At 50.1% G+C, this 27,707-nt stretch overlaps 1 protein-coding gene across 3 annotated transcripts in view; it reads left to right on the top strand.

The window, feature by feature from the left end:
* The window catches only part of LNX2 (ligand of numb-protein X 2), an 858,121-nt gene that overhangs the window by 636,468 nt on the left and 193,946 nt on the right, over positions 1-27,707 (top strand). For all 3 annotated transcript variants that reach the window (XM_069639047.1, XM_069639049.1, XM_069639048.1), the window contains exon 5: positions 21,298-21,666. In XM_069639047.1, the coding sequence (XP_069495148.1) occupies positions 21,298-21,666 (369 nt within the window). The remainder of the gene's footprint in view (positions 1-21,297; positions 21,667-27,707) is intronic.

Raw genomic sequence — 27,707 nt, forward strand, 5'->3', positions numbered from 1 at the left:
CTCAGAGTCTCTGACTCCCCCTGCTTCTGAGGAAGAGGTGGATAGACCAACTAGGCCCCTATCTGGACCTGAGAGAACTGGTAATTCTCAGTGCTGGTGGAAAACCAGAAAAGAAAAGTCTAAGGCCAAAAACCTTCAGACTGTTGGACCTTCTACTGAAGACCCCAACTCAAATCCTAATATTAGGGGGGAAACTCCTAAAATAGGTAAGGGTAGATCTAAGAGGAAGGGGAAGCAGGTACATTGCCTAACCCCAACCCCTCCAACCAAGAGGCCTAAGACCCAACCTGCTCCCACAAGAGAGGTGGTGAGGAACCTTGGAGGCCCCTCTAGATCTAAGGGAATCCTTTATAAGGACCCCTTGAAAAAGCCTAACATAGGTTCAGAAGTTGTACCAACTTCTGAGGGACTGGTCAACCAGATCCCCTATAACAAAAAGACTGATGTTCCTCAAAGGGTCTGTAGGTCCGTTAGCTTGCAAAAGAAAACCTTTGAGTTCTCCATTGAACATAGGTCAAGGTGTCACCATCAAAATGCTGATGGACTCTCTAGGATGTATATCATCGACTAGAGGTATGAGGTTCATCCAGGAGTGGATTAAATCCTCCTGTCCCTTAGTCTGGGGGGGGCGAGTGTTAGGGAGAATTCTCTGTTTAGGCTGAATTTCCCTACCTAGTGAGTCCCCCAGCAGCTTTGCTGGATTTCTGGGGTTTAATTTTTTTCTCCTGCCAAGAGTGAGACTCTTTTACCCTCACTCTTGGACATGTTGAAGTGTGTTTTCTTGGTTAAACCTTGTGTTGAATGGGCTATGGGGTCTCTTACTCCATAGGGCCTCATGTATTTTTGTGATGTGGGTCACACAGCACCCTCTGTGCCGTGACCCAGGGGTGTCCTAGGGACTCCCCAACATAGACTCCATACCCTGGGACTGACTACTGTCTCCCAGGGCATGTAAAGTCACCAAAGACTTTGCTAGTCTTGAATCCTGAACAGAACCAGTACAAACCATCATATTGTGGACGTACTGGCTGGGGCAATTCGATTGCCCCAGGGTCTGTTAGTCGAGGGGGCACGTCTCCGTCCCCCCTGATCGAGTTTTGGCTGGTGGCAGTGGAAACTACTTTTTATATTCGACCGCGAATATTTCCCTATGGGATTTCCCATTGTTTTAGGCTAACACATTTAATTATTTATTTACGGTAGCCTTAAACATACCGCCGGTTTATATATTTATTTTTATAACTCCGGTTGGGACTTTTTGCCAAAACTTGATTCTAAAATGGCGTTGGTGTTCGCCTCTGTAACTCTGACCCAAAGTGGAGCCCTTTGTTCCACTTTTGGCGGGCTTCTCCACAGAAGCCCTCCAAAGTGGTGCCACTCTGTCTGGGGTACTTAGGAGGGGTGGAGGGGGATTTAGGCACCCTGGACTGAGTTACCTTGGTAACTCAAGTCGCACTCCGTCCTGATTGGCCCAAGTGGTGAGCCGCCCGGCTCACCACTTAGCATGGTTGAGTGACAGCTAGGCTGGGTGAATGGGGGTTTGCTGCATAAAAGCAGGGCTTTGGGGACTGGGACTTCAGAAGTCGCCACAGGACCAAGAATCCGACGAGGGAAGAGCTGAGCCGACCTGCTTCGACGACACCACCCGGTGGAGCCCTGCTGAACCGTCTCACCACTTTTTCCCGACGACCGAGGAGAACTCTTAACGGAGTGGCTCCTTCCCTTGACTGGTGGGGACAACCAGTTTTCGCCTTCTTTCCGTTCTTTGAGGTATCTCGTGGCCGCCTTGCCTGTGCCAAGCACCCCGGCAACCGGAATACCACACTTTACCCCCATACCGCGAAAGTCGGCACCAACCCTTTAACCGGAGGACTCCGCGGCTGGTTTCTTCCCGGGCAGTGCAACGACCCTCTTCTTCTGCTCTTCAGCGAGAACTTCTTCTCCCCTGACCGACGTCGAGCCCTGCTGCCACTGCCTGGAACAACTGCCACCGCTGGAGGATCCTTTCCGCTTAAGGTACTGTGTTCTGCCTGGCTTCCCTTGCTACCGACTGTACGGGGTAGATTTAGTCCCCGGCTTTCGAACCTGGGAGTGCCTGGGACACTTTGGCTAAACTTTCTGAGCCACTCTAACCTCTTTTTGACTCTTTGCAAGACTTTGAATCTCTAACTAACAGTGTGATCTTGGGCACATTTTCGCTCCGGCTACTCTAAGAGTGGGCCCTGCCTAGTGACTTTTGCTCACCTGTGACTTTATTCTTCTTTAAGCCTATTGCAAGTGCTCTGGACCTTAGAGTGGTGTGTCTAACCCATTTCTGCTTTTTCTCCCCCTTTCTTGGAAACTACTAGAGTGTCATCTAACGTTAAGCACTCACCTCTGTTTTAATTAAGTGGTGTTTACTTAGAGTTGTCTAGATAGGAGAAAGGATTGAATCTACTTTCATTATAACTGTGTTGAAGTGCTTTTACTATATTTTTGCTAGAGTGTTTTTAACTTATGTGTATTTTAAATAAATAACTATATACTTTTGAAACCAAGCTCTGGTCAAGTGTTTGCTTGTGCTATTGTGTTTTGGTACATATTGTGTATACTTTACATACTGCCTAACTCTTCTTGAGAGAAGTCTGACTGCTCAGCCACAGCTACCAGGTAAATCTGGGTGGTACAGACTGCTACCAAAGGGGTTTACTGCTCTACCTGTAGTCTTAAATCTTTTGCAGTGTTCCCCAAGGGAACTGCACAGGTTTCTGCCTAACATTCACCAAACCAAAAGAGAGAGCTGCACTGCCAGGAGTCCCACATGGACTCCGGGGCAGAAAACATAACAGAACACATGGTAAAAACAGAAAAAGGACAAGGATTCAGAGGCTCTGTCCCTCAGATGCATTTCCAGCATCAAAGTCGCCCCCCCCAGACTGAGGTGGAGGGTGTCTAATCTCCCACGGGATAGACACCCTCATCCAGACGGTCAACATACCTTCTGGAAAGGCCATCTGCATTATCGTGACTCTTCCCTGGTCTGTGCTCTATGGTGAAGTCTAGCCCTTGCAGGCTAATGGACCACCTGAGCAATTTCGGGTTCTCACCCTTCATCTGCATAAGCCACTTCAGGGGCTTATGATCGGTTTGGACCTTGAAGGTAGACCCCGTAAGGTAGGGCCTAAAACGCCTAAGGCTCCAAACTATACTAAAACACTCCTTTTCAACAGTAGCCCACCTAAGTTCTCTACCCTTGAGTTGTCTACTGATGAATATGATAGGGTGTTCTCTCCCTTTGTCATCTAACTGGGACAAGACAGCTCCAATTCCGGTGTCGCAGGCATCCGTCTGGACGATAAAGGGTCGGCTGTAGTCAGGCGCACTCAACACAGGTGCCCTACACAGACTTTCTTTCAAGCCACCAAAGGCCCTCTGACAGTCTTCGGTCCAATTAACCTTCCTAGGCTGCTTGGGTGACGTTAGAGCTGTCAGAGGTGCAGCTATGGTCCCATAATCTGCCATGAAATTGCGATAGTACCCAGTGAGGCCCAAAAAGGCTCTCACCTGGGTTTGAGTAGTGGGAGTCTCCCAGTTCTGTACATCCTGTACTTTACTGGCGGGAGGTTGGATTTGACCCCCTCCTACCTCATGACCAAGATAGGTAACTTTCCCCTGAGCTATCTGGCACTTGGTAGCCTTGATAGTGAGGTTAGCCCTTTTCAAGGCCTGCAACACCCTATCCAGATGTGTCAAATGCTCTTCCCAGGTGGAACTGTAGACGGCAATGTCGTCTAAGTAAGCCACACAAAAGGCTTCCAGCCCACTGAGCGCATGGTTGACCAATCTCTGGAAGGTGGCAGGGGCATTCTTCAACCCAAAAGGCATGACCCTAAACTGGTAGAGTCCCTCAGGTGTTGAGAAGGCCGTCTTTTCCTTGGCATGGTCCGTCAGAGCTATTTGCCAATAGCCTGAAGTGAGGTCAAAGGTGCTCACAAACTTGGCAGCACCGATGGTGTCCACGAGCTCATCAGCCCTGGGCAATGGGTGCGCGTCAGTCTTGGTGACGGCATTGACTCCTCGGTAGTCCACACAGAACCTCCAATCCTTGGTACCCGCCTGTGAACTTGCCTTGGGGACAAGGACCACTGGACTGGACCAGGGACTGGTTGAGGGTTCAATAACACCCAGATCCAACATCTTGGCGACCTCAGCCTGGATGTGGTTCTTGACGGTATCTGACATACGGTAGCACCTGCTTTTGACAGGCACACTGTCACCAGTGTCAATTTCATGCTTACACCACGGTGTAAGGCCTGGCTTCAGTGAAAACAGAGAGGCATACTGTTGGAGCAAAGCCCTACAGGCCCTCTGTTGCTCTGTTGTCAAATCTGGAGAGAGATGTACTCCCTCCACTGAGCCATCCTGAGGGTTGCTATGCAGCAAATCAGGAAGGGGCTCACTCTCATCCTCTTCTTGCCCGGAAGCTAGCAAGAGACATGAGGGAGGGTCAAGGGGACCGACGATGTCGATGCCCACCCTCTCAGATGGTGTGCCAACCACTGGCAACGGCTGCAGTGGGGCAATGACACTGCCTCCAGTCTTGCCAGACAACTGACAAGTTGGGCAGGTCCTGCAGTGGGACTCCACTTCTACTCCCATCCGTGGCCAGTAGAAATGGGCAGAGAGCCTCTGCTTAGTCTTCCTGGTCCCAAGATGACCAGCCAAGGGCACCTCATGCGCCAACTGCAGTAGGAAGGGCCTGTAAACCTGGGGTACCACCAACCTCTTGCGGGCACCAGGTTCAGGCTTAGTGGGCTCACTAACAAGGAGCTCACCCTCCCAATAAATCCGGAAATTCCTAGGCACCTCTCCTTGTGCCTGGGCCAGGGCCTGTTTCCTCAGTACCTCGAGAGAGTGGCACTCTCTCTGTCCCTTACAGAAGTCCGCCCGGGAGGGTCCCCCTTCAGCTAACAAGCATTGAAGGTCGGGATGATCCTCCGGGTTTAGAACCTCTCCCACAGGAGAGTCTTCTGCCTCTTCTCTCAAAGGAGTTGAGTTTGGGTTTTCCACTGGACCCAGCCCGTCCGGAGCCTGGATCCCAATGGGTGCGGCAGGAAGAGAAGGTGCTCCCTCCACAGAGGTGGCCTTCTTGGTCTTCCTCCTTCTTGCCTTAGGCCTCGCCTTTGGCTCGGGTATCTGACCCACAGCCAGACCCGGTGTCACCTGTGATCTAGTGACGGCAGCAGCAGTCATGGGAAGACCATCCGAGATCAACCCCAACTCTACTAGATCATTCCCTAACAAAATGTTAGCAGGGACATTGTCCTGAACCAGGACAGGAAGCTTCGCTGTCTTGTCGCCAATCATGAGTGTGACTAAGGCTACAGGCGATAATTTGGGAGGCCCACCAGCTAACCTGGTGGTTTGCAGAGGAGCACCTTCATAGTCCTCTGGCCTGAGCAGGGTCCTGTCCACCACTGTCATGCTTGCCCCAGTGTCTCTCAAACCAGTAGAAGGCTGGCCATTCAAGAGGACACTTCTCAAAAATCTACGGGTGTTCTGTGGGATAGTCGCCAGTACTTCCGCGTACTGGTCCCAGGCCCCAAGGGACACTAAGGAAATCTCCACCGGAGCACCAAATGTGATACCGGCAGAGGAGGGGAGGACAGTGGCCTCCACCTCAGACACGGGGTAAGGGTAGGTCAGGCTGACAGCCTGTACTCCAAGTGCCTTACCTTTACACTTGGGGTCACCCCTTTTGTGATCCAGAGCCCCACAGTCCCAACAAGCGCCAGGAGTGCGGGGTACGGTACTGGCACCACTGGGAGCCTGCTTTGCAGCAGGTGGACCACTACTCTTATTCCCACCCCCAGATGACTTATCCTCACTAGATTTTTGGGTCTTAGGAGAGGAAGGTTTTGGTTTACCCGACTGTGACTGCTTGGGGGACTCCTCAGCTTTCTGAGAGGCCCCCTTCTCCTTATCCTTGTCCTTCCCACTGGAGTCCTTAGGGGACACCCAGTGGGAGACCCACTTGTCAGCCAACCTAGCCAGCTTAAAGGGGTCCAAAATGTTCTGGTCAGCCACATACTGACGCAGCTCTGGTGAACAGGCTTCAGAGAAATGCTCAAAAAACAAGAGGTGGGACAATTCAACAAAAGTCTTAACCTTGTATCCATCGATCCACCCCATCATGTTCATGTGCGCAGCACTCACCCAGTCAATCCAAGACATATTCTCCTTTTTCTTAAAATCCCTGAACCTTCTAAGGTATTGTGTAGGTGTCTTGCCGAACTTGGCAATCAAAGCAGACTTCATACACTCGTACTGACCCCTTTCTTCCACACTCAGCTTCAGAATACAGTCATACCCGGTTTGAGGCACTCTGCTTAACAAACACTTCGCCCAATCTCTTTTATCCACATCATGAATCTCACAAGCCATTTCAAACGCTTCAATCCATTGGAGGATATCCGAACCCTCCACAAATACACCAACCAAATCTTTCATAAACTTGGTGGCTGGGGACCTGACACTCTCACTGGATCTAGCTGAAGTCTCCACTCTAGCTTTCTCTAGCTGGATCCTCTGACATTCAGTGTCCTGGCTCTTGAGTTCAAGGTCCTTATTTTTGAGTGCAACTTGTTGAGCCAACTCCTCTTTCTTAAACTCAGCATCTATTTCCAACTTGCGGTATTCAAAGGCCAATTTCATCCTTAATACCTCAAGTTCTAAGGAATTGCTGGAGTTTGGAACAGAGGCAGTAGGAATGGCGGCATTCCCAGAAACAGATTCAGCTGAAACCCCAGGGGCAGAGTCCTCATTGGTGGCATTCCCCCCCTCATCAAGAGTTTCACTATCAGTCTGGTAGTCCACCAGGGCAGCTATCAGCTCAGCCCTAGACTTATCCACAAAGTCTAACTCCCTAGCTTCACAAGCACTCTGGAGAGCCTCCAAGCTCATCCGAGTTAATTTGCCATTCGCAATAGACTCCATTGTTTGTAATGCAGTTACCTTGTACACCACTAAACCTTAATTCAATAAAGGGCAAATATCCTTTGTAAGTGGCACGGTTATACACTGATTCTTAAAACCATAAGCATCCCACCGCTTGCCACCAGTGTGAGAGACGGGCCTCTACGACCGGTGGGGGGTGTCTGTACTTCCGCTCCCTATATGGTGGAGGAGAGGCACAGGAGACCCCAGCCAAGATTCTCTATTCGGTAGCAATGGTCGAGCAATCAAGGCCTAGCTTCTCAGGAGGTGATGCAGGCTGGTTCTTAAGTACAGTGTATCCCCAAGCCCCCACAAAGGAATATCCACACTCTGTATTGGTTGGAACACAGTCTTTATATAATCAATAGTTAAGGTTATGTACATTCATCATGATAACTCACTTTGTACTCCGGCAAAATCTACAATTACAAATATTTACAATCCTAAAGTGGTACCACCCTAGATCTCATTGAAGTGCATGAACAATACTGTACGATGCCACACAGACCAATAGAGTGAAACCAGCAATAGAGAGAGGAGAGAAAATAAGATGGTTGAGCAATAGGCAAGATACTGGCCCCTACCACTGGGCACAGTTCTGTGTGGAGATCCCCCCACCTGGGCAACCCGTAAAGAAAGATATAGCACAAGCCCAGCCCGTATATTGCTCTGCAAGTCTTATTCTCTCCTATAATGTTTTTACCCCCCCAATGTACCTGGTGGAGTCGAGCTCCTCGAAGGCGTCGACAAATGTCGAGGGACTCGCTGTTCGGCGACGGGGAATCGACGGCCCTTCTTGAATGCCTTCCCTTTCCGGCGGGAGGCACTGGGCGTCGAACGTCCGTCGACAAACGAGGTAGAACGATGTCGAAGAGGCAGCAGCTTCGTCCGAGCGGTGCTCATCTGCGTCGAGACGTCGGCGTCCTGCAAGGCGGAGGTGTGCGGGGCACCTCGATGACAATAGTTCTGGACCGCAAAGATTGTAGAGACGGGAGCCCAGCAAGAGCGTCGAGTCGTCCGAGTCCTTGAGGTCGTCGGGTGGCGGGAAACCCACCGGCAGGTTTCTCCTCGGCGCGTTGGTCGGCCTCGACTTTCTCCGGCAGGATAAGCGGTCGACGATGCGGTCGAGAGAGTCCTTTCGATTGAATGTTCTTAGGCAAAGGAGCGGACGGCTCCAGTCGTCGGTGGCACGGCGTCAAGTGGTTCCCACGGCTGGGCAACACAACTTCGACGGGCCTCCAGCGGTTACACAAACCTGCGAACCCTGGTCGACGGCAATGGACTTCGACGGCGTCGATGTCCGGGTGCTTCACTTCGATCTCCTCAGCGGTCCCGTCTCGGGTCGACAGCCTTTCGAGGGTCTGTCTTCCAGGGCGCTTCGGTCGAAGATGGAGCGGTGCTCGATGGTCCCTCGGAGCACGGGAAGAGGGCGCCTTACCAGGTCCTCTCTCGGGTCAGCCCTCGACGATCTCGTCAGCCTTCAGATCGGTCGAAGCAAATGCCACAGCAAGTCTTCTTCTTCCAGCTGGACGTCGAGGATCAGCAGTTCCAGTTACTCGTTGAGTGGAGACTCAGCTCCCTGGCTGCTGTAGGGGCACAATGGTCGCTTCTCAACCAAAGGTCCCTTCTGAACACTTTTCCAGTGGTGAGAGGTCCCCAGATATACTATCCTCTCTCTCATCCACGCTGCTGGCACACACTCAGCAGCCAATCATACTGTAGGGCATTCATGCAGTCAGTCAGCCAATCAGGTACACAGTGCATTCAGGCCACACTCCTCCCTTCCAGACACTCACAACAAGAAATGTGTATTGGGACAAGTACCCAGCCATTCAACACTACACACTGCATTCAGGCCAGTTTCGGGCAGGGCTGTCTCGGTCTTTGTCTCTCATGCCAGAAACCAGACAACCACAACAAGAAGTGTATATTGGTCACACACTCCATTCACCCAGGTCCCACCCACAGGAGGTACCCACAACATACAGTCACTGGGAAGGCTCCAGTCAGTCTAGCTGGGCCTTCACAACAATACCATACATGGAACTTCCACCCAACAGCCAGTCAGGGGGAAGGGACAGAGACAGGGCTTCCCAGGACTTTGGGAAAACAAGATAACAGGCAATAGAAAGCAAGAGGCCACAGGGGCCATCTTGTTTCCTATCAGGAATCAACAGATCCCAATGGCAGGGCCTGGGTATCCCAAAATGGAGGACACCCGGAGCACCTGTCATATTCAGCGCGGAGCTGCCACCAGCCCATACCCTGCTCTGGGGCCACCCACAGGTGCCCAAAAACATACACTAGGGGCACAGGGTTGCACCCCTACCCATGGGTGCCATAAGGGTATCCCATGGGTCTGTTCACCAAACCAAAAGAGAGAGCTGCACTGCCAGGAGTCCCACATGGACTCCGGGGCAGAAAACATAACAGAACACACGGTAAAAACAGAAAAAGGACAAGGATTCAGAGGCTCTGTCCCTCAGATGCATTTCCAGCATCACAGCTCACATGAGCCTTCCCTTCTTCGCTGGAGCTACTCATAATTAGAGCTTTAGTGGGAGGGTGTAATAAATATGATTACAGGGATCCTTGGCCTGTTCCCGTCAGAAATATTTATATATATCTGCAGTGAGTTGTGATGCTGGAAATGCATCAGAGGGACCGGGCCTCTGAATCCTTGTCCTTTACTGCATTTTATCGTGTGTTCTGTCGTGTTTTCTGCCCAGGAGTCCATGTGGGACTCCTGGGAGTGCAGCTCTCTCTTTTGGTTTGGTGAACAGACCCATGGGATACCCTTATGGCACCCATGGGTAGGGGTACAACCCTGTGCCCCTAGTGTATGTTTTTGGGCACCTGTGGGTGGCCCACAGAGCAGGGTATGGGCTGGTGGCAGCTCCATGCTGAATTTGACAGGTGCTCTGGGTGTCCTCCATTTTGGGATACCCAGGCCCTGCCATTGGGATCAGTTGATTCCTGATAGGAAACAAGATGGCCCCTGTGGCCTCTTGCTTTCTATTGCCTGTTATCTTGTTTTCCCAAAGTCCTGGGAAGCCCTGACTCTGTCCCTTCCCCCTGACTGGCTGTTGGGTGGAAGTTCCATATATGGTGTTGTTGTGAAGGCCCAGCTAGACTGACTGGAGCCTTCCCAGTGACTGTATGTTCTGGGTACCTCCTGTGGGTGGGACCTGGGTGAATGGAGTGTGTGACCAATATACACTCCTTGTTGTGGTTGTCTGGTTTCTGGCATGAGAGACAAAGACTGAGACAGCCCTGCCCGAAACTGGCCTGAATGCAGTGTGTAGTGTTGAATGGCTGGGTACTTGTCCCAATCCACATTCCTTGTTGTGAGTGTCTGAAAGGGAGGAGTGTGGCCTGAATGCACTGTGTGCCTGATTGGCTGACTGACTGCATGAATGCCCTTCTGTATGATTGACTGCTGAGTGTGTGCCAGCAGTGTGGATGAGAGACAGAATAGTATATCTGGGGACCTCTCACCACTGGTAATTGTTCAGAAGCGTGCTGGAGCTGAGTCTCCACTCTAAGAGTAACTGGAACTGCTGATCCTCGACGTCCAGCTGGAAGAAGAAGACTTGCTGTTGCATTTGCTTCGACCGATCCGAAGGCTGCCGAAATCATCGAAGACTGACCCGAGAGAGGGCCTGGTAAGGCGCCCTCTTCCCGTGCTCCGAGGGACCATCGAGCACCGCTCCATCTTCGCTGAAGCGCCCTGGAAGACAGACCCTCGAAAGGCTGCCGACCCGAGACGGGACCGCCGAGGAGATCGAAGTGAAGCACCCGGACATCGCCGCCGTCGAAGTCTATTGCCGTCGACCAGGGTTCGCAGGTTTGTGTAACCGCTGGAGGCCCGTCGAAGTTGTGTTGCCCAGCCGTAGGAACCACTTGACGCTGTGCCGCCGACGACCGGAGCCGTCCGCTCCTTGCCTAAGAACATTTGAATCGAAGGACTCCCTCGTCCGCACCGTCAACCGCTTTATCCTGCCGGAGAAAGTCGAGGACGACCAACGCGCCGAGGAAAAACCTGCCGGTGGGTTTCCCGCCACCCGAAGACCACAAAGACTCGAACGACTCGACGCCCTTGCTGGGCCCCCGTCTCCACAATCTTTGCGGTCCAGAACAATTGTCATCGAGGTGCCCCGCACGCCTCTGCCTTGCAGGACGCCAACGCTCCGTCGTCGACGAGCACCGCTTGGATCGAAGCTGCCACCTCATCGACGCCGTTCTACCCTGTTTGTTGTCGGACGTTCGACGCCCCGTGTCTCCCGCTTGAAATGGAAGGCATTCAAGAAGGGCCGTCGATTCCCCGACGCCGAACGCCGAGTTCCTCGACGGACGTTCGACGCCCCGTGTCTCCCGCTTGAAAGGGAAGGCATTCAAGGAGGGCCGTCGATTCCCCGCCGCCGAACGCCGAGTTCCTCGACGCTTCTCGACGCCTCTCGACGATCCGTGACTCCCACTTGAAAGGGGGTCGCTCAAGAAGGATCTGTCGACGCCTCTTCGAAGAACTCGACTCCACCAGGTACATTGGGGGGGTAAAAACATTATAGGAGGGAATAAGACTTGCAGAACAATATATGGACTGGGCTTGTGCTATATCTTTATTTTACAGGTTGCCCAGGTGGGGGGATCTCCACACAGAACTGTGTCTAGTGATAGGGGCCAGTATTCTGCCTATTGCTCAACCATCTTATTTTCTCTCCTCTCTCTATTGCTGGTTTCACTCTATTGATCTGTGTGACATTGTTACAGTATTATTGATGCACTTTAATGAGATCTAATACAAAGGGTGGTACCACTTTAGAATTGTATATATTTGCCATTGTTGATTTTCCTAAGTACAAAGTGAGTTATTATGATAAGTGTACATAACCTTGAATATTGATTATATAAAGACTGTGTTCTAACCAATACAGTGTGTGGACATTCCTTTGTGGGGGCTTGGGGACTACACTGTACTTAAGAACCAGCCTGCATCACCTCCTGAGAAGCTAGGCCTTGATTGCTCGACCATAGCTACCGAATAGAGAATCTAGGCTGGGGTCCTCTGTGCCTCCCCTCTACCATATAGAGAGCAGAAGTACAGACCACCCCCTACCAGTCTTTACACTGGTGGCAGCGGTGGGATGCTTATGATTTTAAGAATCAGTGTATAACCGTGCCACTTACAAAATATCTACACTTTATTAAATTAAGGTTTAGTTGTGTACAAGATAACTGCATTACAAACAATGGAGTCTATTGCAAATGGCAAATTGACTCGGATGAGCTTGGAGGCTCTCCAGAGTGCTTGTGAAGCCAGGGAGTTAGACTTTGTGGATAAGTCTAGGGCTGAGCTGATAGCTGCCCTGGTGGACTACCAGACTGATGGTGAAACTCTTGATGAGGGGGGGAATGCAACCAATGAGGACTCTGGACCCTGGGGTTTCTGCTGAATCTGTTTCTGGGAATGCCACCATTCCTGCTGCCTCTGTTCCAAACCCCAGCAATTCCTTGGAGCTTGAGTTATTAAGGATGAAATTGGCCTTTGAATACCGCGCATTGGAAATAGATGCTGAACTTAAGAAAGAGGAGTTGGCTCAACAAGTGGAGCTCAAGAATAGGGATCTTGAACTCAGAAATAAGGACCTTGAACTCAAGAGCCAGGACACTGAATGTCAGAGAATCCAGCTAGAGAAAGCTAGAGTGGAGACTTCAGCTAAAACCAGTGAGAGTGTCAGGTCCCCAGCCACCAAGTTTATGAAAGATTTGGTTGGTGTATTGGTGGAGGGTTCAGATATCCTCCAATGGATTGAAGCGTTTGAAATGGCTTGTGCGATTCATGATGTTGATAAAAGAGATTGGGCTAAGTGTTTGTTAAGCAGAGTGCCTCAAACTGGATATGACTGTATTCTGAAGCTGAGTGTGGAAGAAAGGGGTCAGTATGAGTGTATGAAGTCTGCTTTGATTGCCAAGTTTGGCAAGACACCTACCCAATACCTTAAAAGGTTCAGGGATTTTAAGAAAAGAGAGAATGTGTCTTGGGTTGACTGGGTGAGTGCTGCGCACATGAACATGATGGGGTGGATTGATGGATACAAGGTTAAGACTTTTGTTGAATTGTCCCACCTCTTGTTTTCTGAGCATTTTTCTGAAGCCTGTTCACCAGAGCTGCGTCAGTATGTGGCTGACCAGAACATTTTGGACCCCTTTAAGCTGGCTAGATTGGCTGACAAGTGGGTCTCCCACCGGGTGTCCCCTAAGGACTCCAGTGGGAAGGACAAGGACAAAGAAAAGGGGGCCTCTCAGAAAGCTGAGGAGTCCCACAAGCAGTCACAGTCGGGTAAACCTAAACCTTCCTCTCCTAAGACCCAAAAATCTAGTGGGGATAAGTCATCTGTGGGTGGGAATAAGAGTAGTGGTCCACCTGCTGCAAAGCAGGCTCCCAGTGGTTCCAGTACCGTACCCCGCACTCCTGGCACTTGTTGGGACTGTGGGGCTCTGGATCACAGAAGGGGTGACTCCAAGTGTAAAGGTAAGGCACTTGGAGTACAGGCTGTCAGCCTGACCTACCCTTACCCCGTGTTTGAGGTGGAGGCCACTGTCCTCCCCTCCTCTACCGGGATCACATTTGGTGCTCCGGTAGAGATTTCCTTAGTGTCCCTTGGGGCCTGGGACCAGTATGCAGAAGTACTGGCGACTATCCCACAGAACACCCGTAGGTTTTTGAGAAGTGTCCTCTTGAATGGCCAGCCTTCTACTGGTTTCAGAGACACTGGGGCAAGCATGACAGTGGTGGACAGGATCCTGCTCAAGCCAGAGGACTATGTAGGTGCTCCTCTGAGAACCACCAGGTTAGCTGGTGGGCCTCCCAAATTATCGCCTGTAGCCTTAGTCACACTCATGATTGGAGACAAGACAGCAAAGCTTCCTGTCCTGGTTCAGGACAATGTCCCTGCTAACATTCTGTTAGGAAATGATCTAGTAGAGTTTGGGTTGATCTCGGATGGTCTTCCCATGACTGCTGCTGCAGTCACTAGGTCACAGGTGACACCGGGTCTGGCTGTGAGTCAGGTACCCGAGCCAAAGGCGAGGCCTAAGGCAAGAAGAAGGAAGACCAAGAAGGCCACCTCTGTGGAGGGAACACCTTCTCTTCCTGCTGTTCCGACAGCACCCATTGGGATCCATGCTCCGGACGGGCTGGGTCCAGTGGAAAACCCAAACTCAACTCCTGTGGGAGAAGAGACAGAAGACTCTCCTGTGGGAGAGGTTCTCAACCCGGAGGATCATCCCGACCTTCAATGCTTGTTAGCTGAAGGGGGACCCTACCGGGCAGACTTCTGTAAGGGACAGAGAGAGTGCCACTCTCTCGAGGGACTGAGGAAACAGGCCCTGGCCCAGGCACAAGGAGAAGTGCCTAGGACATTCCGGATTTATCGGGAGGGTGAGCTCCTTGTTAGTGAGCCCACTAAGCCTGAACCTGGTGCCCTCAAGAGGTTGGTGGTACCCCAGGTTTACAGGCCCTTCCTACTGCAGATGGCGCATGAGGTGCCCTTGGCTCGTCATCTTGGTACCAAGAAGACTAAGCAGAGGCTCTCTGCCCATTTCTACTGGCCACGGATGGGAGTAGAGGTGGAGTCCCACCGCAGGACCTGCCCAACTTGTCAGTTGTTTGGCAAGACTGGAGGCAGTGTCATTGCCCCACTGCAGCCATTGCCAGTGGTTGGCACACCATTTGAGAGGGTGGGCATTGACATTGTCGGTCCCCTTGACCCTCCCACTTCAGGTGGACATCGGTTCATCCTGGTCTTGGTAGATCATGCCACCAGGTACCCTGAGGCAATACCCCTTCGGACTGTTACTGCCAGGGTGGTTGCCAGGGCTCTCCTGGGCATTTTCACCCGTGTTGGATTCCCCAAAGAGGTTGTCTCTGACAGAGGATCCAACTTCATGTCTAGTTACATGAAAACCATGTGGAAAGAGTGCGGGGTAACCTACAAGTTCTCCACCTCTTACCACCCCCAGACCATTGGTCTGGTTGAGAGATTTAATAAAACTCTCAAGGGCATGCTAGGGGCTTTGGAAGAACCCCTAAGGAGGAAATGGGATCTCCTCCTGCCATGCCTGCTGTTTGCTTACAGAGAGGTACCTCAAGAGGGTGTTGGTTTCAGCCCCTTTCAGTTACTCTTTGGACATCCCGTGAGGGGGCCCCTCGCCTTGATCAGAGAAGGCTTGGAAGCCACCCCTCCAGGTCCCGCCAAGCAAGTGGGGGACTATGTGTTAGGCCTCAGACTGAGGATGACACAGATGATGGGTCAGGCAACAGCAAATCTCAAGGCCAGCCAGGAATTGAATAAGTACTGGCATGACCTTAAAGCCTCGCAAGTGGATTGGACTCCGGGACAGGAAATCCTTGTGATGGAGCCTACCAAGCCTAGAGCTTTGGCAGACAACTGGACTGGACCCTTCAGGATCATCTCCAAGATGGGCGAAGTCAATTATCCGGTTGACATGGGAGCCTCTGGGGTAGCCCCTCAGGTATTCCATGTCAACAGGCTCAAGCCTTTCCACCGGCGAGCAGAAATCTCATGTCTCTTGCTAGCTTCAGGGCAAGAAGAGGATGAGAGGGAGCCCCTTCCTGATTTGCTGCATAGCAACCCTCAGGATGACTCAGTGGAGGGAGTACATCTCTCTCCGGATTTGACAACAGAGCAACAGAGGGCCTGCAGGGCTTTGGTCCAACGGTATGCCTCTCTGTTTTCACTGACGCCTGGCCTTACACCGTGGTGTAGGCATGAAATTGACACTGGTGACAGTGTGCCTGTCAAAAGCAGGTGCTACCGTATGTCAGATACCGTCAAGAACCACATCCAGGCTGAGGTCGCCAAGATGTTGGATCTGGGTGTTATTGAACCCTCAACCAGTCCCTGGTCCAGTCCAGTGGTCCTTGTCCCCAAGGCAAGTTCCCAGGCGGGTACCAAGGATTGGAGGTTCTGTGTGGACTACCGAGGAGTCAATGCCGTCACCAAAACTGACGCGCACCCATTGCCCAGGCCTGATGAGCTCGTGGACACCATAGGTGCTGCCAAATTTGTGAGCACCTTTGACCTTACCTCAGGCTATTGGCAAATAGCTCTGACGGACCATGCCAAGGAAAAGACGTCCTTCTCAACACCTGAGGGACTCTACCAGTTTAGGGTCATGCCTTTTGGGTTGAAGAATGCCCCTGCCACCTTCCAGAGATTGGTCAACCATGCGCTCAGTGGGCTGGAAGCCTTTTGTGTGGCTTACTTAGACGACATTGCCGTCTACAGTTCCACCTGGGAAGAGCACTTGACACATCTGGATAAGGTGTTGCAGGCCTTGAAAAGGGCTAAACTCACTATCAAGGCCACCAAGTGCCAGCTAGCTCAGGGGAAAGTTACCTATCTTGGTCATGAGGGAGGAGGGGGTCAAATCCAACCTCTCTCCAGTAAAGTACAGGATGTACAGAACTGGGAGACTCCCACTACTCAAACCCAGGTGAGAGCCTTTTTGGGCCTCACTGGGTACTATCGCAATTTCATGGCAGACTATGGAACCATAGCTGCACCCCTGACAGCTCTAACTTCACCCAAACAGCCTAGGAAGGTTAATTGGACCGAAGACTGTCAGAGGGCCTTTGATGGCTTGAAAGAAAGTCTGTGTAGGGCACCTGTGTTGTGTGCGCCTGACTACAGCCGACCCTTTATCGTCCAGACGGATGCCTGCAACACCGGAATTGGAGCTGTCTTGTCCCAGTTAGATGACAAAGGGAGAGAACATCCTATCATATTCATCAGTAGACAACTCAAGGGTAGATAACTTAGGTGGGCTACTGTTGAAAAGGAATGTTTTAGCATAGTTTGGAGCCTTAGGCGTTTTAGGCCCTACCTTACGGGGTCTACCTTCAAGGTCCAAACAGATCATAAGCCCCTGAAGTGGCTTATGCAGATGAAGGGTGAGAATCCGAAATTGCTCAGGTGGTCCATTAGCCTGCAAGGGCTAGACCTCACCATAGAGCACAGACCAGGGAAGAGTCACGATAATGCAGATGGCCTTTCCAGAAGGTATGTTGACCGTCTGGATGAAGGTGTCTATCCCGTGGGAGATTAGACACCCTCCACCTCAGTCTGGGGGGGGGCGACTGTGATGCTGGAAATGCATCAGAGGGACAGGGCCTCTGAATCCTTGTCCTTTACTGCTTTTCATCGTGTGTTCTGTCGTGTTTTCTGCCCAGGAGTCCATGTGGGACTCCTGGCAGTGCAGCTCTCTCTTTTGGTTTGGTGAACAGACCCTTTTGGCACCCATGGGTAGGGGTACAACCCTGTGCCCCTAGTGTATGTTTTTGGGCACCTGTGGGTGGCCCACAGAGCAGGGTATGGGCTGGTGGCAGCTCCATGCTGAATTTGACAGGTGCTCTGGGTGTCCTCCATTTTGGGATACCCAGGCCCTGCCATTGGGATCAGTTGATTCCTGATAGGAAACAAGATGGCCCCTGTGGCCTCTTGCTTTCTATTGCCTGTTACTTTGTTTTCCCAAAGTCCTGGGAAGCCCTGACTCCGTCCCTTCCCCCTGACTGGCTGTTGGGTGGAAGTTCCATATATGGTGTTGTTGTGAAGGCCCAGCTAGACTGACTGGAGCCTTCCCAGTGACTGTATGTTCTGGGTACCTCCTGTGGGTGGGACCTGGGTGAATGGAGTGTGTGACCAATATACACTCCTTGTTGTGGTTGTCTGGTTTCTGGCATGAGAGACAAAGACTGAGACAGCCCTGCCCGAAACTGGCCTGAATGCAGTGTGTAGTGTTGAATGGCTGGGTACTTGTCCCAATCCACATTCCTTGTTGTGAGTGTCTGAAAGGGAGGAGTGTGGCCTGAATGCACTGTGTGCCTGATTGGCTGACTGACTGCATGAATGCCCTTCTGTATGATTGGCTGCTGAGTGTGTGCCAGCAGTGTGGATGAGAGACAGAATAGTATATCTGGGGACCTCGCACCACTGGTAATTGTTCAGAAGCGTTCTGGAGCTGAGTCTCCACTCTAAGAGTAACTGGAACTGCTGATCCTCGACGTCCAGCTGGAAGAAGAAGACCTGCTGTTGCATTTGCTTCGACCGATCCGAAGGCTATCGAAATCGTCGAAGACTGACCCGAGAGAGGACCTGGTAAGGAGCCCTCTTCCCGTGCTCCGAGGGGCCATCGAGCACCGCTCCATCTTCGCCGAAGCGCCCTGGAAGACAAACCCTCGAAAGGCTGCCGACCCGAGACGGGACCGCCGAGGAGATCAAAGTGAAGCACCCGGACATCGCCGCCGTCGAAGTCCATTGAGGTCGACCAGGGTTCGCAGGTTTGTGTAACCGCTGGAGGCCCGTCGAAGTTGTGTTGCCCAGCCGTGGGAACCACTTGACGCCGTGCCGCCGACGACCGGAGCCGTCCGCTCCTTGCCTAAGAACATTTGAATCGAAGGATTCCCTCGTCCGCACCGTCGACCGCTTTATCCTGCCGGAAAAAGTCGAGGACGACCAACGCGCCGAGGAGAAACCTGCCGGTGGGTTTCCCGCTACCCGAAGACCACAAAGACTCGAACGACTCGACGCCCTTGCTGGGCCCCCGTCTCCACAATCTTTGCGGTTCAGAACAATTGTCATCGAGGTGACCCGCACGCCTCTGTCTTGCAGGACGCCAATGCTCCGTCGTCGACGAGCACCGCTTGGATCGAAGCTGCCACCTCATCGACGCCGTTCTACCCTGTTTGTTGTCGGACGTTCGACGCCCCGTGTCTCCCGCTTGAAAGGGAAGGCATTCAAGAAGGGCCGTCGATTCCCAGACGCCGAACGCCGAGTTCCTCGACAGACGTTCGAGGCCCCGTGTCTCCCGCTTGAAAGGGAAGGCATTCAAGAAGGGCCGTCGATTCCCCGCCGCCGAACGCCGAGTTCCTCGACGCTTCTCGACGCCTCTCGACGATCGGTGACTCCCGCTTGAAAGGGGGTCGCTCAAAAAGGATCTGTCGACGCCTCTTCGAAGAACTCGACTCCACCAGGTACATTGGGGGGTAAAACATTATAGGAGGGAATAAGACTTGCAGAACAATATATGGACTGGGCTTGTGCTATATCTTTATTTTACAGGTTGCCCAGGTGGGGGGATCTCCACACAGAACTGTGTCTAGTGATAGGGGCCAGTATTCTGCCTATTGCTCAACCATCTTATTTTCTCTCCTCTCTCTATTGCTGGTTTCACTCTATTGATCTGTGTGACATTGTTACAGTATTGTTGATGCACTTTAATGAGATCTAATACAAAGGGTGGTACCACTTTAGAATTGTATATATTTGCCATTGTTGATTTTCTTAAGTACAACGTGAGTTATTATGATAAGTGTACATAACCTTGAATATTGATTATATAAAGACTGTGTTCTAACCAATACAGTGTGTGGACATTCCTTTGTGGGGGTTTGGGGACTACACTGTACTTAAGAACCAGCCTGCATCACCTGCTGAGAAGCTAGGCCTTGATTGCTCGACCATAGCTACCGAATAGAGAATCTAGGCTGGGGTCCTCTGTGCCTCCCCTCTACCATATAGAGAGCAGAAGTACAGACCACCCCCTACCAGTCTCTACATGAGTCCAGTAGCTGATCATTCAGCACCAGGTTTTACTGGGGATGGTGCCTGTCACCTGCCCAGAGCCGGCGATGCCCTTTTGGCCAGCAGGAGTGCTCGGTGTACTTTACATACCTCTCACTCTGAGCGACGAGCTTTATTATTGGTCCAGTCGTGTTTCAATTCCTCTGTTTTTATTCCCTCGTGTACCACTCAGTCTTCCCGGCTGATTACAATTCCAACGGTCACGGAAGTGTGGTGTAGAGCGCCGGAATTTACATGGAGCCATCGTGCTCCGATCGCATTTCATGACCGTTGTGCCCCCTGTCAGCCGGCCTCACACACTGTGGTCGCCGGTGGAGCTGGGCGATGAAACGCATATGTTTCCCTATGCTACTATACTCTGCCAAACACTTGCGCTACTATGCTTGTGCTAACCTGTCAAGCGCGCGCACGACTACAATAAAATTACACAATGCGCTTCAAATATCTGAAGAAAAAATGACGGTATACTTATATCGCTGCTCGAGCAGCAAAGAATTGAGGAATTTACAATGGAGTACCAGAGATTATGGGGAGATATTGTTCTGGATTAGTTGGTTTTATCACATATTTTTTCATGGACTAATGATATTTTGTAGTCCCAAAGACTAAGTGGGAGTTGTAGTTTGTGCTTTGCCATTGTTATTATTGGTGTTTTTAAGAGCTGCTCGAGAAGTAAAGTTTAAGAGAAAGCATAATCCGAGCCTCCGTGGTCTTGACATAGAATTGATTTTCGAATATAAACTAATATTAGCACCCTTGGCAGGTGTGTCAAAAAACCAGGTTGCTTCAAACCTGTGGTGAATCTAACGATCTAAGCCTTGGTTCAGAGCACCCCGATTACTTGGGGAACCCGTGCTCCACCTAGCACCTCCTGTCCACCCTCCAATACTGTCTTCCACCCCGGCTTAAGCCCCTCAGTATCCCGCCCCATCTCCTTACCTTAATGCAGCCTCCATCAGTCCAGCATCCCTCGACTGCTTTCTTCTTCAGCCATGGAAATGGAAGAGGGGCTCCGAGCGAAGCCCTGCCTTCCTTTTCCATGGCAACCACTCCCTGGCTGCAGGCAACAAATCAGCGCAAGCATTTTAAAAAATGTATATTATTGCTATTAGCACCTTCAGGGTTTGCCTCACAGTGCTAATGGCAGTAATCTCGCATTCTGTGGAATTCATCGGCCTGTAACGTGGGCCCAGGGCCGTTACCAGTCGGTGAAGACCACAGAACGTGTGATCATTGCCATATTATTTGAAATAACATATACATTTCAATAGTGGAACGGGTGCACAGCAATGTAAAATATTATATCAGGAATGGCAACAAAAGAAAAATCTAAATGTCAACCTCCCCAGCACTTTACCTTCTTACATCTAAACTGAAATCTGTTTTGCCAAAGAAAAGGAAATCAAAAACCACCCAGGAAGACCCTAATGTTTTTACCCATCCCACCCTGTTGATCATCTGCCTGCTCTGCAACACATGCATTGCTTCATGCTTCTGTGGACACAGCCACACCGGTGGCACATTTCCACTACTTTTTGATATGCTTCCAGCTCTGTCATGCTGCTATGTCAAAGAAATATTGTGAATCTACTAGAGCTGCGGTGTGTACATGCACAGTTCAGTGTGTAATGTTCTGTGTTCTATGTTTCCTTCACAGGTGAATAATTATGACATCAGCAATGCGTCACATAATTATGCCAGAGCAGTGCTCTCAAAGCCCGTCACCGTGCTCCATCTTGCAGTTCTCAGAGAGAGGCGCTATGGCAGCAGACATCATGGCCATGTGGACAGCACTTCCCAGAGAGAAGACAGTTTTCACGTGACACTTCTTAAGAGGGATACCAATGAGCAACTTGGCATTAAATTAGTGCGCAGAACTGATGAGCCTGGAGTTTTCATCTTGGATCTTTTGGAAGGAGGACTAGCTGCTCAAGATGGTAGAATTAGCAGCAATGACCGAGTCCTTGCCATAAATGGCCACGACCTGACACATGGCACACCTGAAATTGCTGCCCAAATAATACAGGTACCCTGTGACTATTTGTGGACATTTTTCATAACTAGATTGATACCTGCATTTGACATAATGGTTTGATTATCACAATGATTCACCGTTAGTGCTGCTTACAAATGATCAAAGTGTCTGCTGAAATATGCATTGTGTTATCCTCCGGTAACATAAATGCACATTTTGGTATAGCTCTTACTGCAACAGGCCTATATCTAAGCATCTAAACATTTGGTACATAAGATAGATCAGCAGCCAATTGGTGCATTTTGGCAAGGGTGATTTCATATTGTCTGATTTCACACTGGCTACCTAGCCTTCTTGTGGACTGGATTCATTAGGATACAATCTCACACATGATTTGATCTCTGATAATTTGTGCATGGAAAATCTGATGTGTTTTCTTGCAAGTATAATTCATTAATGCAAATTGGCGTATCTGAAGAGTAATAGAGCTGCCAGCATCTGTCACACAGCAAAAGTCTAGCCAAGCCTTGAAGCCTGAACCCCCTTTCATTAGTTTTTCAGTCCTGTATGAGGTAATGCATTTAGAAAAAAATCCAGAAGACTCAAAATGAGGTTCAGCCAATTTAACAATTCAATTATTGGTTTTTAATATGTAGTTTTAAAACAAAGGTTCAACACCTCCTATACCTAGCCTGTAACTGTAGTCTTAGATCGGCTTTTTGCTAGTACTCTTCACCCATAACTTCATTATCAACAATCACCAACTATTAAATAATAATCTACAGGTCAGAAGGCCCTAATGGGTGGTGATTTCCTGCAGCCCAAATTAACAGGCTGGATCATACTTTAGGCTCCATTGCCTACTAATCGTAGGTTTGAAGCTGCAAGGAACAGATTAAAGAACATATAACAAGTCTGTAGTCTCAGGAGTCTGCAACCTGTAGCTGTTTTGTACTATGTGTCCCATGATCACTCACTGTTGACTGCACAGGCCTGGGCTGATGAGAGTTTTAGTTCAAAATATCTAGAGAGCATAATGTTGCAGACACCGGTACCCAGCTGACTGCTGTCTTAGCATTCCATATACAAGCAAGCCCTTCAGATAAAATGATTCTTTGCTTTGTTATTTTAACAGTTAATCACCTATTGAATAAGTTATGTTAATATGTGTTGGATTGCACCAAACCACCACTGTAGTAGTTTCAGAGTACCCAAGCTTATCCATGGAGTGGGATACTTTACCTGCACCAGGGATTCAGACCTTTGTCTGCTGGAGGAAAGAAAATGAGTCAGAGGAAGATTCGAGGATGGGAAAGTGGGAAATATATGCTATGAACACCCAATGCAGGGTAAGAATGTTTTGTGATAGCATGGCTGCATGCCAGGGCTGTTAGATGGACTTAGGTCTCCACAATGGAGTACGCAGATATGTCTTAAGTGTTGTGAAAATTGGGTTGATCCAAGTGTTGATCCACGTGTCTGCTGAAATATTCATTGTGTTATCTTCAGATAACATAAAAGTACATTTTGGTTTAGTTCATACTGCAACAAGACTCTATCTAAGCATCTACAAATGTGGCACATAAGATAGATCAGCACCCAGTTGGTGCATTTAGGCCAGTGTGTAGCTCTGTAGATAACAGCTTCCTGAATTCCTGGTGCATCACTTGTCATTTTTTCTACTCTTTGTACTTTTGCTCCACTGATGGTGGCCGATCCTCTTCAACTTCTTTGGAGAAAGTGCTCCGTTTCAATTCCACGGTCGCCAAAATCTGCACTGGTAGGGCTGTGGAGGAACCTGAGGACATCCTCACTTCTTTTCCCCTGGCATCCTCTGCTCAGGTGGCCAGGGAAAGGTTATCGCTTTTGGATCCCAACCCTGGGGGTGGAAATGCGAGGGAAGATGACCTGGGTGGAGGGAACCTAGGGAGTGGGGAGAGGACGTCTTTGGGTGAGACATTGTATCCCCCTTTCAATGAATTGCTTTTCTCCCTCAGATTCCTCATCTGATAGATATACTCATCCAGCTCTGCTGCTCGGAAACATTTTGACACAAGGCCATTCTTCCTCGTCTTCTTCGCATAAGAAGAAGAAACGCCACCGTCATTGACACAAGTTCGTCTCGTCGTCGGAAAAAGGTAAGCCCTCGGCTGGACCGACCACTCGGGAAGAGTGGGAAGATTTCAAAAGCCAAATGCTGGCTATGATGAAGGCGCAGGCTGCTGCAGGTGTGGGTACACTCCCCGAACAGCAGGTCTCAGCAAAGAAAGCAGCGCTCGGCACTCCCGACCCCACGCTTGCCAAATCGTCAACGCCATCAGCGCCAGAGAAGCCTTTGGGCTTGACGCAGACACAGGCGCAAGAGTCATTGATGGCCAGTCCTTCAAGAGAGCGTCGACAGGCTGATGCCCCCCGATGCCACAGTGTTACCCAAGCCCCGACTGCCGCCGACGGCCATTCCGGCGATGTCGAGAGAGAAGCCTTTGGCATTGACTATCTGCTACGGATCCTTTGCACCTCTCTCCACGTCTGGATTCTTCTAATCCATGGCATCAATTTTCGGCGTCGACCAGGGTGATGACCAATGGGACATAGACCCCATATATACAGGATCCGCTGGCATCGATTCTTCCAACTAACAGGCGGAACTGTTGGAACCTGCCCAAGAATTACACAATGCCAGCAGCCTGGAATATCTCCAGATGTAGAACTTCAGCAGGGTCAGCCATACACTCACACCCATGCTGAGTTTAGGGCCCTAGTGGAAAGGGTAGAAGATACCCTAGGTTTGGAGTCCACTTCAGTGCCCGTTCAGGGTTACGAATCGACGGACATATTAGATGAAGGTCCTGTGACAGAACATAACATGCCACTAAATCCGGCAGTTGCAGACACCCTCTCCTCCTTGTGGCAACACCCCTGCTCCATTCCCCCGGGCAACTCTACTTTTACGGGGAAGTACAGGCCAGCAAAAGGAGAGCCATCATTTCTGGCTTCTCACCCTTCTCCGGGAGGGCTTGTTGTGCAGGCAGCCACAATCTCCACCAGGCGTGCATCCTCCACTTCTAATCTGCCTCTGGACAGGGAAGGTAAAATGTTGGATGCACCATTAACATGTGGTGTCCCTCAAGGATCCCGTTTATCCCCTTTGCTATTTAACATATATGTTAAATGCTTATGTGATCTCTTTCAGTCCCTGGAAGTGAAATGTGCTAATTACACGGATGATACCCAGATGGAATTCAAGCTGTCTAGGGTCTACAAGGAAGACGTAGAAAGTGTCAATAAACTTTTCAGGGTAATCCAGAAATGAATGGCCCTGAATTCCTTGGCTTTAAATGACTCGAAGACTGAGATACTCATCCTCGGAACACCGCATAGACTGAAAAACGTAGACTCACAATATAAAGGTTTTGCAATAAATGGGAACATTATCCCAATTTCGGATTCAGTAAAAACACTGAGAGTTTACTTTGACTCTCAACTCTCTTTTCAAAAAAACGTCTCCTACTTAAAATCCTTGTGTTCATACTATGTCCATTTGTTGTGGCAGGCTCGTCCCTATTTATCTGAACCTAATAAGGCTCTGATTGAAGCGGCCATAGTGAACACGAAGTTGGGCTGTTGCAGTCTTCTTCTGGGGACATCGCAAGGCAACATTAGGAAACTTCAAGTCCTGCAAAACAGCGCAGTTGGAGCTGTATGTGGTCTAGACCGCCGATCTCATGTCTCGGAATATCGCAGGAAACTACACTGGCTACCAATTGAACAACGCATTCAGTTTAAAGGGCCTGTCATGGTGTTTAAATGCATGATGGGTGAAGCACCAAGTTATCTCCTTCCGTTCGGACACTGCTTTCAAATAATAGGATTATACTAGAACAGCCACGTGTTATTCTAAAAAAGATTGGTGGAGCAAGCTTCAATGCTTGGGCTCCACCTCTTGGAACTCGCTCCCTCTGCACATCAAACGCTGTGTTTCCGCTCAGCTCTTCAGAAAACATTTAAACACATTTCTTTTGGATAAAAAGTTGAACTGAGATGATTAGCTGAGGACAGGCCGGGATGGACCAATGTCCTTGATCCAGTATGTGATGCTTTTGCAACATTTTTGTTCTATGTTCTGTCTGTCTTGTGAGCGCCCTGAGGCCTTCTGGCGAGTGGCGCTATATAAAAATACTTTAGATAGATAGAATGGCCAAAAACCAGTGTAACTTGTGGATTCGCAAAATACTCCTTTGTCTTATGAAAGCCATGGAGCAGGCAGCGCAATACATCCCCGAAGGTGAAATGCGGGATGGATTTACATGGCTGGTGAAAGATGTGAAGGAGGTAGGCAAGCTGTCATTGCAAACGGGCCTCAACGTGTTCGACTGCATTGGCCGCTCGATGGGGTTGGCGGTAGTCTTGAGAAGGCAAGCCTATCTCAAAACTTTCCGAACGTCCTTAATAGGCTACTGGACATGCCTTTCGAAGAAGAGTTTCTTTTTGGCCAGAAGGCTGATGGCTCTTTGGAAAGGTTTGAGGAGTCAAAATTAGCTGAAAAATCGATGGGCCTAGCTGCGCAGCCGGCAAACTTGCCTTCAGCTTTGCCTCCAGAGGCAGAGGCTACAGGCGTTATATGCCTTACAGCAGGAAAGCGCAGCTCCCACAGGCCAGCCACTGTCAGAAGCATTTCTCATGCCCTGGAAGGGGCAGAGGGGCTTCCAGAGGCCAGCAAACAGTGGCGAGGGCGGCTCCGGCCTCTAAGCCGCTTTGATTGCCCCTCCCACAACTTACCAGTTGGTGGACGGTTGGCAGAGCATTGGTCCCAGTGGCAGGAGATTACCTCTAATGCCTGGGCCCTGCGGCTCGTTCGGTGGAGTTAGTGTCTGCCCTTCTTAAGGAAACGACTGGACAGACCCCCATCACCTCCAATCCAACCGGGACAGGCACCCCAGGAAGAACTGCAAGCCCTGTTGTTGAAGGGTGTTGGGGAACAGAGAGTCCCGAAAGCGTGCTCTTGTACATTTGGTGAAAATCCGTTCAGTAAAAATGTAGGTCCCCAAAAATCAGTGATATCTAGGTCTGGTCCACGGACCCATTTCCCTGTTCACTCCGCAGACAGAACTCTGATTGGCCCTGAGGGCCACGTGATGTCCGCGGACATACAATGTGCACGCTGATTGGTTGGAGCAAAGCGGATGTGCGTCATATTTTTCTGAAGCGCCCGCCATGTTGGATCCCCGGACATCCACGGATAGCTTGGCAGAGAACGGGGCCCAAGAGTCTTTTGAGTAGCTGCAAGTAGTGTAATAGTATGTGTGCAGAAGTGGATAGGATGTGTGGCAAGTGGTTTGTTGGAGTGTCCTGTGTTTCTTGGGCAAATCATAGTATGTGCAGTGGGTGGTAGTAATGTTATAGTATGTCAAGTGAAGTGGACAGGGGTTAGGTGGATGAGTTATGTGTTTGGGTTGTGGCCGCTGGGCAGATTCTTGGGTACTTCACTGTATTATGCTGTATTGGTTATGGGCAGTTAGTAGAGTCTTGGGTGTGCAGCAAAGAGTCTGTCCACTGGCTGGAAGCATTGTAACAGTATGTGAACTGAAGTGGACAGGGTCTCAGGTGGCTGTGTTATGTTTGTGAGTTGTGGTCAGTAGGTAGATGTTTGCATGCATGACTGTATTATGTTGCTGTGGTTGTGGCCAAGCCCTAGACTATCGGGTGCATGGCTGGGGGATGTAGGCTGTAGGCCTTACACCCAAGAGTGTAGGGCCTGACTTCAAGTACCGCAGCATAATACAGGTATGCACTGAACATTGTGATACTGGTATATGGTTTGTACAAATATGTGTACAGAAGGAAATTTGTAGATTACAAAGAAGTATGACATCAATCGTATACTTACTGTTTGCATTGTTCGGGCCCTATGCAGTTCTTTGCATGGTATGTGGAAATGCAGCAGAAATTGTTCTTTCATTCTCTGTGATAAAAGAAAGCATAACATGTTAGTGTAGGTACTTCGTAATGTGTTATTGCATTGCATGGCAGGCATTTGTGTACTTTGTGGACCCTCATAATTAGTACTTCACAAGTACTATGCTTCAAACAAG

The sequence above is a fragment of the Ambystoma mexicanum genome, chromosome 7q, assembly GCF_040938575.1.
Source record: "Ambystoma mexicanum isolate Mex_15411 chromosome 7q, UKY_AmexF1_1, whole genome shotgun sequence".
Taxonomy (NCBI): domain Eukaryota; kingdom Metazoa; phylum Chordata; class Amphibia; order Caudata; family Ambystomatidae; genus Ambystoma; species Ambystoma mexicanum.